This window comes from Sander vitreus, chromosome 1, assembly GCF_031162955.1.
Source record: "Sander vitreus isolate 19-12246 chromosome 1, sanVit1, whole genome shotgun sequence".
Classification (NCBI taxonomy): domain Eukaryota; kingdom Metazoa; phylum Chordata; class Actinopteri; order Perciformes; family Percidae; genus Sander; species Sander vitreus.
Window position 1 is genome coordinate 8,803,096 of NC_135855.1, and position 17,652 is coordinate 8,820,747.

The 17,652-nt window shown below is 41.5% G+C and overlaps 1 protein-coding gene across 2 annotated transcripts in view; it reads right to left on the reverse strand.

Moving 5' to 3' along the window:
* Positions 1 to 17,652, reverse strand: part of efl1 (elongation factor like GTPase 1) — a 136,226-nt gene that overhangs the window by 79,856 nt on the left and 38,718 nt on the right. For both annotated transcript variants that reach the window (XM_078260588.1, XM_078260503.1), the window contains 3 exons: positions 9,427 to 9,557; positions 8,219 to 8,376; positions 6,653 to 6,788 (listed from right to left, as the gene is read on the reverse strand). In XM_078260588.1, coding sequence (XP_078116714.1) covers positions 6,653 to 6,788; positions 8,219 to 8,376; positions 9,427 to 9,557 — 425 coding nt within the window. The remainder of the gene's footprint in view (positions 1 to 6,652; positions 6,789 to 8,218; positions 8,377 to 9,426; positions 9,558 to 17,652) is intronic.

Consider the following 17,652-nt stretch of genomic DNA (forward strand, 5'->3'; position numbering starts at 1 on the left):
GTCTCTGTAGACAACCCAGGCTCCACAAACGGCAACAAAAACAAACCTGCCAACCCGCACCACGAAACATAAACTGTTTTCCAGCCGACAAGAACGATTTGGGGGTGGGGGTTGGGGGGTTAGTGCGGGTGCACATGAAGGGGGGTGTGTGGAGTGGAGGAGAAAAGCGTGAAGAGGGAAGTTAGCTAGAGGATAGCTGTGACAACGAGCCTAGCCTCCGTTTTGTTTGACAATACTTCGAACGTCAACAAGAAGTGATGTCACCCAACATCGCTTAGAGCACCTTTAAGGAAAGAGTGGGACTTTTTATTAGCAGCTATCTGCTAGGGGTGGGGGAAAAAATTGATTCTTAGATGCATCGCGATTCTCTCTAGAACGATTCGATGCTCAATTCTGATAAGTTAATAATCGATTTAGTTTTATTAAATTTTTTTTTAAATGTGTTGATTTTTATTTAAAAGTTACTGTCTCCAGACAAGTACAAATCAAAAAAAGAGAGAAAAAGAGTGACTGAAAGAGGATGGGATAATGGACAACAACTTAGAGTTTAGGCAAGAGTGCAGAAAAAAAAACACACAAAAATGGCCAAAAGGAAAAAATAAATACATTCTGTATATATACACGATGTTTAAGGCTTAAGCATGGAAAGACTACAAAATAAAAACCTCAGTAGACAAAACATTTCATTAAAACTTGTGTGTGACAAATACTGTATATGTCAAAATCTAAGCTTTGTCTAGCTGCTTTGTCTGGGAAGCAAACTCTGAGTAGCACACTCAGATTTATATGTATATTTTTAAAAATCACGCACGGAAATTTACATTAAAAAACTGTTGCATCGAGATGCATCGATAATCGGTTTAGAATCGAATCGTTGGCCTCTGAATCAGAATCGAATCGTGGGGTGTCAATCGATTCCCACCCCTACTATCTACCATTTACAATTTTCACCATCTGAGTTTAAAATGTGCTAATTGGTCCAAAGCACACACAACTAACAACTGACTGACAACCCTACCTATTCCCACAGCTAGTATGGCTAAACTAAAACTAAAACTAAAAAGCATGTGCGAGTCATGAAAAGGCTAATGTCAAATTGGAGCCATGGTTCCAGTCCCAGCTGCAGTGTTCCACATGAGACCCGTGGAGTGATGAACCTTAGTTCTTACATGATGTCTTGAACTAACACTTAAAGGTGCTGTAAGTGTATGTATATACTGTATATATATATATATATATATATATATATATATATATATATATATATATATATATAGATATATATCTATATATATATATATATATATATAGATATATATCTATATCTCTATATATATATATATATATATATATATATATATATATATATATATATATATATACAGTGGGGCATATACAGTGGGGCAAAAAAGTATTTAGTCAGCCACCAATTGTGCAAGTTCTCCCACTTAAAAAGATGAGAGAAGCCTGTAATTTTCATCATAGGTACACTTCAACTATGAGAGACAAAATGAGAAAAATAAATCCAGAAAATCACACTGTAGGATTTTTAATTAATTTATTTGCAAATTATGGTGGAAAATAAGTATTTGGTCAATAACAAAAGTTCATCTCAATACTTATATACCCTTTGTTGGCAATGACAGAGGTCAAACGTTCTCTGTAAGTCTTCACAAGGTTTTCACACACTGTTGCTGGTATTTTGGCCCATTCCTCCATGCAGATCTCCTCTAGAGCAGTGATGTTTTGGGGCTGTCGCTGGGCAACACGGACTTTCAACTCCCTCCAAAGATTTTCTATGGGGTTGAGATCTGGAGACTGGCTAGGCCACTCCAGGTCCCTGAAATGCTTCTTACGAAGCCACTCCTTCGTTGCCCGGGCGGTGTGTTTGGCCATGCTGAAAGACCCAGCCACGTTTCATCTTCAATGCCCTTGCTGATGGAAGGAGGTTTTCACTCAAAATCTCACAATACATGGCCCCATTCATTCTTTCCTTTACACGGATCAGTCGTCCTGGTCCCTTTGCAGAAAAACAGCCCCAAAGCATGATGTTTCAACCCCCATGCTTCACAGTAGGTATGGTGTTCTTTGGATGCAACTCAGCATTCTTTCCCCTCCAAACACGACAAGTTGAGTTTTTACCAAAAAGTTCTATTTTGGTTTCATCTGACCATATGACATTCTCCCAATCCTCTTCTGGATCATCCAAATGCTCTCTAGCAAACTCCAAACGGGCCTGGACATGTACTGGCTTAAGCAGGGGGACACGTCTGGCACTGCAGGATTTGAGTCCCTGGCGGCATAGTGTGTTACTGATGGTAGCCTTTGTTACTTTGGTCCCAGCTCTCTGCAGGTCATTCACTAGGTCCCCCCGTGTGGTTCTGGGATTTTTGTTCACCGTTCTTGGGATCATTTTGACCCCACGGGGTGAGATCTTGCGTGGAGCCCCGGATCGAGGGAGATTATTAGTGGTCTTGTATGTCTTCCATTTTCTTATAATTGCTCCCACAGTTTATTTCTTCACACCAAGCTGCTTACCTATTGCAGATTCAGTCTTCCCAGCCTGGTGCAGGTCTACAATTTTGTTTCTGGTGTCCTTTGCCCCACTGTATATATATCAGTAACATGTAGTGGCAGCTGTAGTATACAGTGCTTTCAGCAAATTCTATATTGAGATCCATTCTGTAACACATAACAGTACTTACAGTATAAGGCACAAGTTACTTTCTTTGGTCAGGTGCCCTCACCTGGAGGTAATACCCTCTCTGACAGACAGAGAGCATGATGGGAGACCTTCATTTCCCTAGGCTGTTTCCTCCTTCAGCTGGCAGGAAACAGGGGAGGGAAGGCAACATAATAGCACACACACAGTAGGCTTTCCTTTGTCCGTGTGTGTGTGTGTGTGTGTGTGTGTGTGTGTGTCTGCCCTTGCATCTTTTCTGTTATTCATTAAAAACAGCCACAGCAGAGGGGGTCTCACTCCCAAGATGAGCACACACACACACACACAAAGACAAACAGCACTTTGTCATACAGTCCGTGCAGCGTGCCGTCATGTGGTTAACTAGAAAATTATGTTTCCCACATCGAATGCAGCTTTTTGTGTGTGTATATTTGTGGGAGAAAATTGTGTGTGCAGTTCTCGCCCTCTCCAATTACTTGCTCCGGCTGTCAAATAATAAGGGGGGTCTAATAATGGGGGTCTAATCAAGGCCAAGCCTGGTGGGGTTTACCGACTGGTGCGCCGCTGTCAACTTCCTCCCTGCCCGCAGTCCTCTAACAGGACAGGACTGATGGCTCCCACATGGCCCAGGCACACAGACACAGACAGTGTATGCTCTGGGATGTGCACAGGGCACAAACTGTTTGCACACTGCCTCCTGCCACTGGTTCAACTTTCTGCTAAGTCATCAAGCTTCCTAGTGGAATGCACTGGGGAAACAAGCTGAATAAAGTATGTCTTACTTCCTCATTAGTAACCATCATAGTTACTAACCACACTCAGAAAATAAAGAGAAACTCCTCCCTCTGGTGTTTTTTAACTGTACCAATCTGCGAAGAACGAGTGCTGCACAGAGTCAGAGTATATGTAGGAGGAGAGAGTGGTAGCAATAGTAAAGTCAGGGTCTTCAAATTACAAAAATGCTGTGAGAGGGGACTGAAGTTTATGCTAAGTATATGATAACGGATGGCTATTTTCCATTCTCACCTAAGAATCTGCAGCCAGGGCAGGAGATCTGTCAGGCTGCACTGGGACCTTTAGTTAAATGCTAATGCTAACATGGTCACAATGTTAACATGCTGACTAGCAATTATTTTCATTGGGGGCAGCAGTAGCTTTGGGGGTGGCAGTAGCTCAGTCCGTAGGGACTTGGCTTATATCTTGGCATAAATCAAGTGAGAAGTAGGCTCATTTTCTCATAGACTTCTATAGAAACAGACTTCTTTTTGGAGCCAGTGGAGTCGTCCCCTGCTGGAGGTTAGATAGAATGCAGCTTTAAGGCACTAACTATTGGCTTCACTTTTTAGACCCGGAAGCTTTGTCCATTATTTATACAGTCTAAGCTCCAACCATAATCAAATACCGGATTATTATGCCCATAGCATTGCATAGCAAATTTGTGTACTTAAAAGGGTACTTAAAAGAGTCACAAAGTCTGACCATGTTAGATCCATCTCTGTGCAACCAGCCAGAAAACTCTGGGCTCCAGGCTCTGGACTGTGAAGGCCACTCCCAACATCCATTTACAGCCCATTTGTGCGCCGACAGTCCAAACTAAATGAGGAGCAGAGGGATATGCGATGCTCACTCAAGGGTGGACTGTATTATTGACAGCTTGTTCTTACTGTGCATTCTGCCCCACGCCCTGCCGACTGATGACTGCACATCAATAGCCTAATGCACGGCTCCTTCATAATGCATCACAGTCCCAATGGATGATATCACACAGGGCCTACTTTCATTCAGGGTTTGCAGCACTCTGCTCAAAGTGTCCAGGAACATTAATGAGAGGTCACATCAATACTGCACAAAGTAACAATCACCACATGCCACATTATTTCTACTGCTATACAAGCATACAAAAATGCTTTAGTACACCTGGATGTGTTCAGACGGTAAGCCATCGCACCTCTTCTAGATTAGAAGCTGGCTACGTTCAATCTGCAGGCAAAAGTGACCCAAATCCATGTTTTGCTCATACCTGTTTTTATCATGACAGTGTAAACAGCCCAACTCACATGGCATCTGATCTTTTTCAGTTCTGATTTGGGCCACTTTCGTATGTGGTCCAAATCCTTTACAGGTTGGTTATATTAAAAATGCGACCTCAGTCTGGACAGTCAGATCAGAATTCATGCAACTTTGACGTAACTCTAGAGTGACCATGGTCACAATTCTTTTTTTCAAGATTATTTTTTGGGGGCTTTTCCCTTTATTTGATAGTGACAGTGGATATACAGGAAAAGTGGGAGAGAGATGGGGGATGACACGCAGCAAAGGGCCGCAGGTCAGACAGGAACCCGGCCCGCTGCAAAGGACTCAGCCTACATGGGGCGCACACTCTCACTGGGTGAGCTAGAGGTCGCCCCCCATCGTCACAATTCTGCGCCTAGAACAGCATTCCCCAGCACCAGGCTTTGATGCAAACATGAGCATTGCGACAGACAGTGGAAATGCAACGTTTTTTTCCCCATAGACTTTACATGGCGAAAGACACGTCTATATATCAGCGAATAAATGTTTTTGAGGTACATCAACTTACAAGTCCGGACACTTGAAAAAGAGAAAAGCATGGTTGGTGAACTACAAAGCCAGCAGACAGAGCCATCTACAGGAACCGCTAAATCACATCAAGATCAAACATTGAAATGGTGTGTGTGATTTTCAGACAGCAGAAGTTCTCTACTGTCTCGGAATAATCTTGAAGTGGATCAGCATATCTGATGAAGCTAATGTACTCGCACAACTCTTGCACTTTCTTTTGGGGTTGTACCCACATTGTTGAATGCGCTTATTGGAAGTCGCTTTGGATAAAAGCGCCAGATTAATAAAGGTAATGTCATGTGTACTGTATAATCATTTAGTCTGAACACGTGTTCAGCTGAATCAAGGGAATAGGGTGTGGGGGAGAAGAGGCCTGAGCTCTCAGAGACTGTGCTTAATTGAGGAAGGATCTGGGTTCCAGCCAACATTTAGGCCACTTTTTAGGTTTAAAAGTGCGGTATGGAGAACAGAAACACATCTGATGGTGGTGGTACTACAAATGGACAAAGTATACACAGCAATAGCAGACAAGTCCATTCAACAACAAGTCAGCATGGTTGTTTTGTAAGACATTAAAACAGAAGATAGTATACAAATGGTTCCACAGGCTGAGTAGTTATTCCCAACGTAACTGTTCTTTATGTATTCATTTGTGGAAGGTAAGAGTTGTCACCATAGCCTGTATATAAAGATGGACGACGTGTCGCCTCCTCCTCCCGCTGTACAAAAGTGAAGCCAAAATCTAATTGCGATTTACCTGGCAGATTTGTTTTTGCTACATATTGCACCTTCTAAATGGTAAATAAAGTAGGAAAAATAAATGAAAAATCCACTGAAAATAGGACATTACTGTAAACAATCTGTGATACGTAAATGTAATTATTCCAGCATTTAACTTATGAAAAAAATATATATCTTCAATATCATAATAAAAAGAGGAAACAAAAAATGTTAAATCAAATCTTACACCAAACATGAAACAAAAATATTCACATTTGATTAATCGCGGTCTTCACGATTAGCTAATCGCATTCTTTCAAATTGTGATTTCGTTTTGAAAAGGATAAATCGTTCAGCGCTAAATAAAATCCCATCTTATCTGAAAAAATTAACACTTGAATAAACATCAGGGTGATCACAACTACCTAAAAATGGCAGAAACCAGCTTTTTCTTCATGTACCATCAGCTAACATGGAGGGGGCGGGGTTTATGACCTATACTGCAGCATACACCAGGGGGCGATCCAGACGTTTTGGCTTCACTTATACAGTCTTTGCATCAACCCCTGGTTGTGAGTGTGTCTCTAACCAGGTGAGATCACAAACTCTGTCCAATGAACAGCCACTTGCATGCAACAAGCGGAAAGAAGAGATGGACATATTTACCCAGGACATTCCCTACGGGCACCTCGTCCAGCTCCTCCAGCTCCCGGCCCATCAGCAGGTAGAGGCTGTCCATGGAACAGACGGATAGATGGGGCACGGCAGGCACACGGTCCCAAGCACTGGAACCCTCTGGCATCTGGCGGAGACCAGAGAGGGAATCAGCATGAGGGGCAAGGAGGCTCACGCATGGTAATGTGTCAACCACTGGTGGAAGAAGTATTCACGTCCTTTACTTCAGTAAAAGTATTAATACCAAACCGTGGAAATGTTCTGTTACAAGTAAAAGTTCTGCATTGAAAATAGGGATAGACTGATTATCAGCCCTGGCTTATTACGTTTTTTTGGCAGTTTGCAGATTATCTGTATCGGCGTTTTATTTTACCTGATAACCGATAAAGTTAATAAATTAAAAAGTGTTCTACTGGGCACCCGGATACCTAAGTTGGTAGAGCGGGCGCCCATATGTGGAGGTTTACTCCTCGACGCAGCGGGCCCGGGTTCGACTCCGGCCTGCAGCCCTTTGCTGCATGTCATTCCCCCCTCTCTCTCCCCTTTCATTTCTTCAGCTGTTCTGTCAATAAAGGCCTAAAAATGCCCAAAAGAATTATCAAAAAAAAATATATAAAGTGTTCTACTTTGGCTTGGCTACAGCTCTGTGTCTGTCCCTCTGCTTCGGTTTCACTCAGCACTGAGTCTGACTTAATGTCCTGCCCACAACACTATCTGACTATCTGTTACTGGGTATTATGTTGAAAGTTTCTCATTTATTAAACAATTGCTTAAAGCAATTAAACAAAGTTTTGTGTTGGAGTTTGTAACATTCCAAAATCTTAATTTTGATTTAAAGATTTTCATTTTCACTGTAAATGCATATTGGTTCCAAATCGGTATAATAATAAATCGGTATCGGCCTTGAAAAAAACATTATCGGTCGACACCTAATTGAAAATGTTACTTTATTAAAAGTATGTAAGTATCATCAGGAATATGTACTCAATGCAGTAAAATCCTCCCCTTTTAGAAACTGGAAAGGATCCAAACAGTTGTGTGTTTAATGGTCTAATCATTTCAGCTGGACTTATAGGCCGTTATATTGTTGGCCAGTTTCATTTATAATAAAACATCAGATTTTATAAACTACATGGGTTTTGTGTGGAGAAATCTTAATGTGTAAAGCAACTAGTAACTAACGCTTTCAGATGAATGTAGTGGAGTAAAAAGTACAATATTTCTCTCTGAAATGTAGACAAGTAGAAGTAGAAAGTGGCATGAAAAGAAACGACAAGTAAAGTACAAGTACCTCAACATTTGTACTTTAGTACAGTATTTGAGTAAATGTACTTCGTAGTAGAAGAAATGGTAGAAGAAGTAGTAGAAGTAGAAAGTAGCATGAAGAGAAAAGACTCAAGTACCTCAACATTTGTACTTGGTTACATTCCACCACTGGGGTCAATTGATGTCAACTTAATATTTCACTGTCTAAAGGTAGCAGATTTACAACAGCTTTGAACATCACGCAGAGAGAAGAGAAGTGGGGAACGGGTGCTGATAGCTGTGGGGGTTTACCATGCTCAGGCCCCGGGCGGGGTCATACTTTGGTCCCAGCACAAATACTCTCCGTCCTTTCTTGGCCACACCGCTGTAGACCCGCGCAAACGCGACGAAGGTCTGCTGCTCCTCCTCCTCCGGCTGGGAGTCCTTCAGTGTCAGACCCTCCATCTTAGCTGACAGGGAGATACACACCACACACACACACACACACACACACACACACACACACACACACAGAAAGTGTTCCTGTGAGACTCAATCACAGGGAACCGTCTTCCTTACACATACTCTGGATGCTGTATCTAGTTTTCTTTTTATGGTCTTTATTAAAGTCTGAAATAGGGCTGGGCAATATATGGATATTATATTAACATCGATATATGGGGCTCGATATCGTCTTGGGGTGAGGCCAGCCTGTTGACACCACATTGTGCTATTTCATTTTGAGATTATTTTCCACTGAATATTGAAGTGCATAAATAGGTGTTTTGGCATGGCTGGCCGAGATGGGGTGACAGGTTCTGGGATTACATAAACATTGACAAAAAGGCTATTTATTTTATGTATTTATATGTGTACATATTTATATTTTTTTTATATATTCCTCTCTCCCTTCACTGGGACCCTGTAATCCTGCTATACTTCTGTAACATGTTTATACTATTTATCTGTTTATGTTCATTGGACTAAAAAGATTAAGTCTGCTTCCATGAAAAACTTGAATTCCAAAAAAATATATATATATCATTGTGTAAATATTTTGTGAAAGCACCAATAGTCAACCCCTGCAATATCGCCACAATAATGATATTGATGTATTAGGTACAAATATATTGTGATATTTGATTTTCTCCATATTGCCAGCCCTTCTCTGAAACATTTAACAATGTTAGCTGCGTCCAAACAATGATAAACATTCGTTCTTTACCTCCAGGTAATTATTAGTGATAATTTATTCACAATGTATTAAAATGCCATTTTTCAGTAAAAAAAAAACCACGGATTAAATGCTGCTAATATTTGACCCTTTTGAGCATTCAATCCACCCTTTCCCCTTAGCTCACTGTCAAATATAATGATGAAAAAATAAGCACAAACTGCGCAAACTCAATCAGAAATATTTGTACTAGTCTTCTGTCAAAGTGTGGTGCATTTAGAGAAGTAAAAAGATGGATGAAAAGTGAGAGCTAGCAATGAATCAGCAAGTAGAGAGTGGAGCGTACCTGAGTCACATCCTGCAGGTTGGCCTTCCTGTGAGCGGCTCTCTGCTGCCGTCTGATCAGCTGCCATTCTGTCAGCATGTCTCTGCCGAGCCAGCTCCCTGCGCTGGGCTATCTCCTCCTGGGTCAACGGCCTGAACACACACACACACACACACATATATACACACGGCAAACATATACACACATGGGGGCACACAAAAACACAAAACCACACACACACACATATATATACAGATACGCGCACACACGCACACCCACACATGCGCCAGGTTTGTGATCACCAGGTTTTGGCTTATTTAAGGCAGATGACTCACAGCATGACTACGCTCAACTCACTTTGTGATAAAGGCTACTCAACACATGAATTTCCTTCTCTTTTAATGTCTCTCTGCCAATCAGAAGACTAGCCATTCATTAAATAACCTGTGATATCAATTACCCGTCACAAAGTTTGTGTTTTAAAAAGTTTACGAAGTAGAATTCTAAATTACACTGTATGACCAAACTGATATAGAACCATATATAAACACGTTTGACATGCATTGCCAAAGCGTCACGGTACTTGACAATAGAGTTTTTCCGATACAATACAGGTGTTGGAAAATCCTCCGATACTGCCAAATATGCTGGTATGCTGGCACCGATCCGACACCACGAACAAAAATCTACTCCTAAAGTAGTTTTTTAATGTTCTTATTCCGTTATGACAGACTGTCAAAGTAGATAATAAAAAAAGTTCTTTGGCATTCATTCTCTGTAACCTGAACCAGGCCAAACAAACAATGATAGCAATTATATTACATCCATAGAGTGTTAGTACAGCTGTTAAAAAATTATAATATATACAGTATATGTTGTTAAACAATCCGCTCATGTTTTGTGGTTCATATCCTATCATCTACTGGCTGGACCTCTGTGAGTTGATTCCGAAAGCAGTTATGAGATCTCGGAGAACAAAGCGACGCAAAGCAGGGTTCAGTTCACAATGTTCTAAAGGTTTAATGAGACACACAGGGATACAGTATATACATTTTCTAACAATCACTCCATTCACTTGGATGACATGAGAGTAGAAATATAAAGAAGAGGCTCCATAGGATCACCCAGATCAATCTTCAAAAAGGAAAAGTGTTACACTTTATGATAGAAATGTATGATACCAATTGAAACAGATGAGAGAGGCTTTGTTCAGAGTAGCCTACATATCCCTGCCTCTGCTGAATTATTTTTTATCCCCGGTGGGGATAAAATGTACCCCTAAAACGACTAGTGAAGTTTAAGATAGATTGTGGTTTGGATTAAAACACTCCCGAGGAAAGAACGAGCATTTCCTGGTGAAAGTATTTTGTTTTCACCACAAAGTGAACTCTGCTCTCTGGCTTGAAAGCGCTGTGTTTTATGTTGACACCACATTGTGCTATTTCATTTTGAGATTATTTTCCACTGAATATTGAAGTGCATAAATAGGTGTTTTGGCATGGCTGGCCGAGTGGATCTATATCCATGGTATTGGAAGGGGGATTTAATTCTTGCATGTTTTATTTTGTTGTGCATGATCAAAAAACATCCCCTCCCTATGCTATATATATATATTTTTTGGTATTGGATCGGTACTCGGTATCAGCCGATACACAAGTTCAGGTATCAGAATCTGTATCGGGAAAGGAAAAAAATTGTATTGGAACATCTCTTCTGGACAACGGGAGTGTGGGACTTCTGTCAACACCTGAAACATTCTGCTGCCCCTGACCACAAACCACTTCTAAAACATGGACTCTGTTCAGTAAACATTCTTGAAGTGGCAAACTTTAAATTTCCCAGATAGGTAGCTCAGGAGCGAGCTGTAAAAACAGAACACAATTATCCCAGCATTAGTTTTGACCTCTGTGTTTCTGTGCAGTGTGGTCTGTGTGTGCATATGCAGTGTGGTCGGAGTGTAAGGGTACGTCTGTGTGTGTGTGTAAGACCACCGTGACTATAGCAACACAGCTGCTCACAATAGTCCTGAGTGACGGCATGCAACACAGAATTCAGCTCCATGATGACAAACCACTTAAAACAGCCCATAATTTGCCCGACAACAGCAACAGCCCTGCCGAGTCATTGAGACTGATTGCGCCTCTCTTTTGCATAAATTTGATATAAATGGGGGCCACAGCTTGAGTTCAGGATTCCGACAGGAAACCACCAAAGAGCAAACGGCGCTGGATGACGGCCTAACCTCACAGCTTCAAACTGCACCAGTCAGCTCACTCAATAAAGCTCTCTTCACTCACATGATGTCCTCCCAAACCAGAAAGCCAAACAAACCAAAAGCAGACAATGTTAAAGTGAAGTTTATCAATGTATTCATTTGAGCCGAACATCTGTATTAAACGCACTGCTGTGTGGTAAACATAGGGCTCCATGCTTTCCCTCAGACTTAAGCTAAGTGCTTTATGTATTTTAATGTGGCAACGTTTCATGTCTGTTTTTTTATGACCGTTTAAAAGCCGTTCTAGTGACGGGCATTGGGAATTAACAATAACTATAAATGCTGTGATGCTATACATTGGAGCTTTTGTTGCACAAATGTCTATGTCTTAGCATTTGTCCCTATTCAAATAAACATGAAATGAAAAATATGTTGCTGCTTTTTCCCTCAAGTGGTGAAACCAGTCGCTCATTGGTAATAATGAGAACGCCAGACAGGACTTGGTTTCTGCTGCGGTTATGAAGTAATGGCTACCAAACACTGAAGCTGGACGATCGCAATGACAGGCAGACCTTTTAACATTGTGAAAAGGGAGGAAAAAAAGTGTGCTGGAAAATGAACCGATATATTGATATTAACGCTGTCTGCTAAACACACTTCATGGCTTTTTACCATTGAAGGATTTTGATTGAAGATGATTTCCATTCTGGCTCGAGCGGATGAAAATGTAACTGAGCAGTGACTGAGATGAAGCTCTGAGCCAGCTTATTAGCTGTCATGGAGGAGTTAGGCTGCGTCTCATTTCTCTGTCTTACCCCTTACCCTTAGTTTTGCGCGTTCATGTGAGAGTAAGGGCTGTCCCAATACTCATTTTGATTGAGGGGTAGGGCTAAGGGGAAGGGGTAGATGCCCCTTAAAACCAAGCAAGGACGCAAGCTTACTTGAAAGCAAGGGGTATCCAGACACATTGCGCAACAAGGAACAATGGCTGCCGACCAGAGACACCCATAAATGTAAGTATTTTCGGCTTAAAGAATTTATTTAAAAATTACGAAAGTCTTGTTTTGTGCTCTACACAGTCCTGTACATATATATTTGCAACCATATTTGTAGTTGAAACATTTTAAAAAAATCGCTAGCTTGCTATGCTAAAGCTAACGTTACATTGCTTATTTGCACAACAGTCCTGCATTTCTCTGCCTTGAATGGACTCCATGCATGTCTACAGTGTTAACAAAACTCAATTAGCAGCGAATTTCGTTTGACATCAGTGCATAACACTACTTGCTTTGGAGACATCGATACGTGCTTTACATTTACCGTCCTGTATCACACACAGGGATGCCTGAGGAAACCCGGCAGCTGATCCACTTTCGGGCTGAAAACGAGCAGAAGTTTCTGTGTTCATGTTGTATCCATTCATTATTGTATTGGTACTGTATTATTGTAATCATGTGTAATTCATTCCTGTTCAAGCACCTGTACATTGTTGTTGGTTATGATACAGGACACTTATGAAAGAAATGGGGTATGGAAAGGTTACTGGCCAACAGGCATCAGACTGGGGTCTGGAATTTCAGAATAGCTGTAGTTTTTTATTTGTATGCGGTCTTGTGTGTCTTTTTTTAGTTTTATACATTTGAGTGCCTTTTTTATATGTGTGTGACATGTAAGTTATGGTTCTAATAGTTGTAATAATGTTTACTTTATTGGGCAATAAAGACAGCTTTTTGTTAACAAAGAAAGTGTTTCTGAACATCAATTACATTCTGAACATCAATGACATTCAAAACTGACACACACCATGCAGTGTGTATGCAAATATTTATTGCAAACAGACCTAAGTATGTATGATGATGTAACCAAGTGGCGTCTCATTTCACAGGGGTATGTTTTCACCTCTACCCCTTACCACTCGGTTTCGAGGGACAAGGGCTAGGGGTAAGACGAAGGGGTAGGGGTAAGGGGTAATCTGAGAAATGAGATTCAGCCTTAGTCTGGCATTGCCAGACCTTTCTTCACAGGGTCTGGCTAGTCCACACAGCATTCTGTGATCGTCCAGACAGCTAGCTAGACTATCTGTCCAATCTGAGTTTTCTGTTGCACGACTAAAACAACTTTTGAAGGTACACGTTCCAACAAAACAAGGTCCTTCCCGAGGCTATTTTGCAGAGGCACCATGGCTCCGTCCGGCCCTTAGCACCGCCCATGACGATTGTGATTGGTTTAAAGAAATGCCAATAAACCAGAGCACGTTTTTCTCTCATCCCAGAATGCTGTGTGGACTAGCCAGACCCTCCTCCGCAGCGCTGTGGAAGAAGGTCTGGCAATGCCAGACTAGGATTTAACCTGCAGAGATCTGAGGAGCAGTTAACCATAGTCCTCATAAATCCACCAGAGTTTAGAATGCCAACACAAAGAAAGTGGAAGGTGACGGACATCCGGCTGAAATTTCCCGGAAATGGAACGTTGTGCATACAGACTATGAAGGAGAAGACTCTTCTTAAAAGGAGTTCCCATTAAAACTGCAGCTGTCCTGCAGCTCTAGAAGTGTGTGATGAACATCGTCACATTGTGCTCATAATTCATGATAATATGAAACTAGCTCTATGTGCATAGGCAGTAAAGCTTTAAAGGAACACGCCAACTTATTGGGACTTTAGCTTATTCACCGTAACCCCCAGAGTAAGACAAGTCGATACATACCCTTCTTGTGTCCGTGCGTGTTGTAACGCTGTCTGACGGTTCCACCGGTAGATTAGCCTAGCACAGAACCTGCAGGTAACTGGTTCCAACTAGCCTACTGCTCCGAATAAGTGACAAAATAATGCCAACATGTTCTTATTTACATGTTGTGATTTGTAGAGTCACAGCATGTACAAAAAACAACGTAACATGAGACACAGCCATCTTCTAACCGTAAACAAACTGGGAACTATATTCTCAGAATGACTTGCTGCAAATACACAGTAGCAGAAGTAGCAGAGCTTTGCCTTTCTGAGAATATACAGTACAGGCCAAAAGTTTGGACACACCTTCTCATTCAATGCATTTTCTTTATTTTCATGACTATTTACATTGTAGATTCTCACTGAAGGCATCAAAACTATGAATGAACGCATATGGAATGATGTACTTAACAAAAAAGTGTGAAATAACTCTTAACTAGGTCTTATATTTTAGATTCCTCAAAGTAGCCACCCTTTGCTTTTTTGATAGCGCTGCAAACCCTTGGTGTTCTCTCAATGAGCTTCATGAGGTAGTTACCTGAAATGGTTTTCACTTCACAGGTGTGCTTTGTCAGGGTTAATTAGTGGAATTTTTTGCCTTATTAATGGGGTTGGGACCATCAGTTGTGTTGTGCAGAAGTCAGGTTGATACACAGCCGACAGCCCTATTTGGACAACTGTTAGAATTCATATTATGGCAAGAACCAATCAGCTAAGTAAAGAGAAACGAGTGGCCATCATTACTATAAGAAATGAAGGTCAGTCAGTCCGGAAAATTGTGAAAACTTTGAATGTGTCCCCAAGGGCAGTTGCAAAAACCAAAAACTGGCTCTCATGAGGACCGCTCCAGGAAAGGAAGACCAAGAGTCACCTCTGCTGCTGAGGATAAGTTCATCCGAGTCACCAGCCTTAGAAATCGCAAGTTAACAGCAGCTCAAATTAGAGACCAGATGAATGCCACACAGAGTTCTAGCAGCAGACACATCTCTAGAACAACTGTTAAGAGGAGACTGCGCGAATCAGGCTTTCATGGTCAAATAGCTGCTAGGAAACCACTGCTAAGGAAAGGCAACAAACAGAAGAGATTTATTTGGGCCAAGAAACACAAGGAATGGACATTAGACCAGTGGAAATCAGTGCTTTGGTCTGATGAGTCCAAATTTGAGATCTTTGGTTCCAACCGCCGTATCTTTGTGCGACGCAGAAAAGGTGAACGGATGGATTCTACATGCCTGGTTCCCACGTGAAGCATGGAGGAGGAGGTGTGATGGTGTGGGGGTGCTTTGCTGGTGACACTGTTGGGGATTTATTCAAAATTGAAGGCATACAGAACCAGCATGGCTACCACAGCATCCTGCAGCGACATGCCATCCCATCCGGTTTGCGTTTAGTTGGACCATCATTTATTTTTCAACAGGACAATGACCCCAAACACCTCCAGGCTGTGTAAGGGCTATTTGACCAAGAAGGAGAGTGATGGAGTGCTGCGCCAGATGACCTGGCCTCCACAGTCACCGGACCTGAACCCAATCGAGATGGTTTGGGGTGAGCTGGACCACAGAGTGAAGGCAAAAGGGCCAACAAGTGCTAAGCATCTCTGGGAACTCCTTCAAGACTGTTGGAAAACCATTTCAGGTGACTACCTCTTGAAGCTCATCAAGAGAATGCCAAGAGTGTGCAAAGCAGTAATCAGAGCAAAGGGTGGCTACTTTGAAGAAACTAGAATATAAGACATGTTTTCAGTTATTTCACACTTTTTTGTTAAGTACATAATTCCACGTGTTCATTCATAGTTTTGATACCTTCAGTGAGAATCTACAATGTAAATAGTCATGAAAATAAAGGAAACGCATTGAATGAGAAGGTGTGTCCAAACTTTTGGCCTGTACTGTAGATCCCAGTTTGTTTACGGTTAGAAGATGGCTGTGTCTCATGTTACGTTGTTTTTTATACACGCTGTTACTCTACAAATCACAACATGTAAATAGGAACATGTTGGCGTTATTTTGTCACTTATTCGGAGCAGTAGGCTAGTTGGAACCAGTTACCTGCAGGTTCTGTGCTAGGCTAAGCTACCGGTGGAACCGTCAGACAGCATTACAACATGCACGGACACGAGAAGGGTATGTATGGACTTGTCTTACTCTGGGGGTTACGGTGAATAAGCTAAAGTCCCAATAAGTCGGCGTGTTACTTTAAAGGGGTGATAGAATGATTATATAGGGTATTTTACACTGTTCCTTAAGGTCTCCTAATAGGGTATGTAACATTGGTTGGGCTGAAAATTGCCCGAATGCTATTTTATTAGGCCCTTAACTACCCTGTGAATATGGCTCTATTTGGAACAAGAGCTTTTCTTCCAAATATGGTATGCTCATGAATATTTAGATGAGCTGCGCGCTGATTGGTTTGAGCAAACCCCATAGAAACACATTGGAGACGAGACAGCAGGTCTCATATTTCAGACACTGCAAAGGTATACATTGTTTGTCGGGCTATTTCGTTATTAAATTCACTTCTGAGACTTTTTTAAGCGAGAAATCAACTATATAAAGCTCAAATATGGGCCGTTTTACGAAAATTGATGGCTAATTGCAAATTTAGTAAGACGTGTCGGACTTTAGGAGCTCCACACAGTCTGACGAGAAAGCGGCAACCTCCATACCCAGTTAAAGTCACCGTTTCTCGGTTACTGGACGACCGGGGCTCCACGGAGCTCCGGAGCTGCAAGCTAGGCTATGTGTCCCATTGAATCCTATGGGAAAAGATTGTTGCTACACTTTCGGCATAACTTTCGTATATTTACAGTTTGAATTTCGTCACGCCACTTACATAACATGTACCCCAAGGTCTTATAAAGCTAACAATGGTGTCCGATTTGAATTTAATGAATTTTTGTGAACATTAGGGGTTTCGTTAGGTGCGACTGTTCCTCCAATCCTATGTTTACAGATCGCGGCTAGTTAGCTTCACTTTCGGCATAATTAAAGTATATTTACAGTTTGAAATTCGTCACGCCACTTATATAACATTTACCCCAAGGTCTTATAAAGCTAACTATGGTGTCCGATTTGAATTTAATGAATTTTTGTGAACATTAGGGGTTTCGTTAGCTGCGACTGTCCCTCCAGGCCTATGTTTACAGATCGCGGCTAGTTAGCTTCACTTTCGGCATAATTAAAGTATATTTACAAGTTTGAATTTCGTCACGCCACTTAAATAACATCTACCCCAAGGTCTTATAAAGCTAACTATGGTGTCCGATTTCAATTTAATGCATTTTTGTGAACATTAGGGATTTCG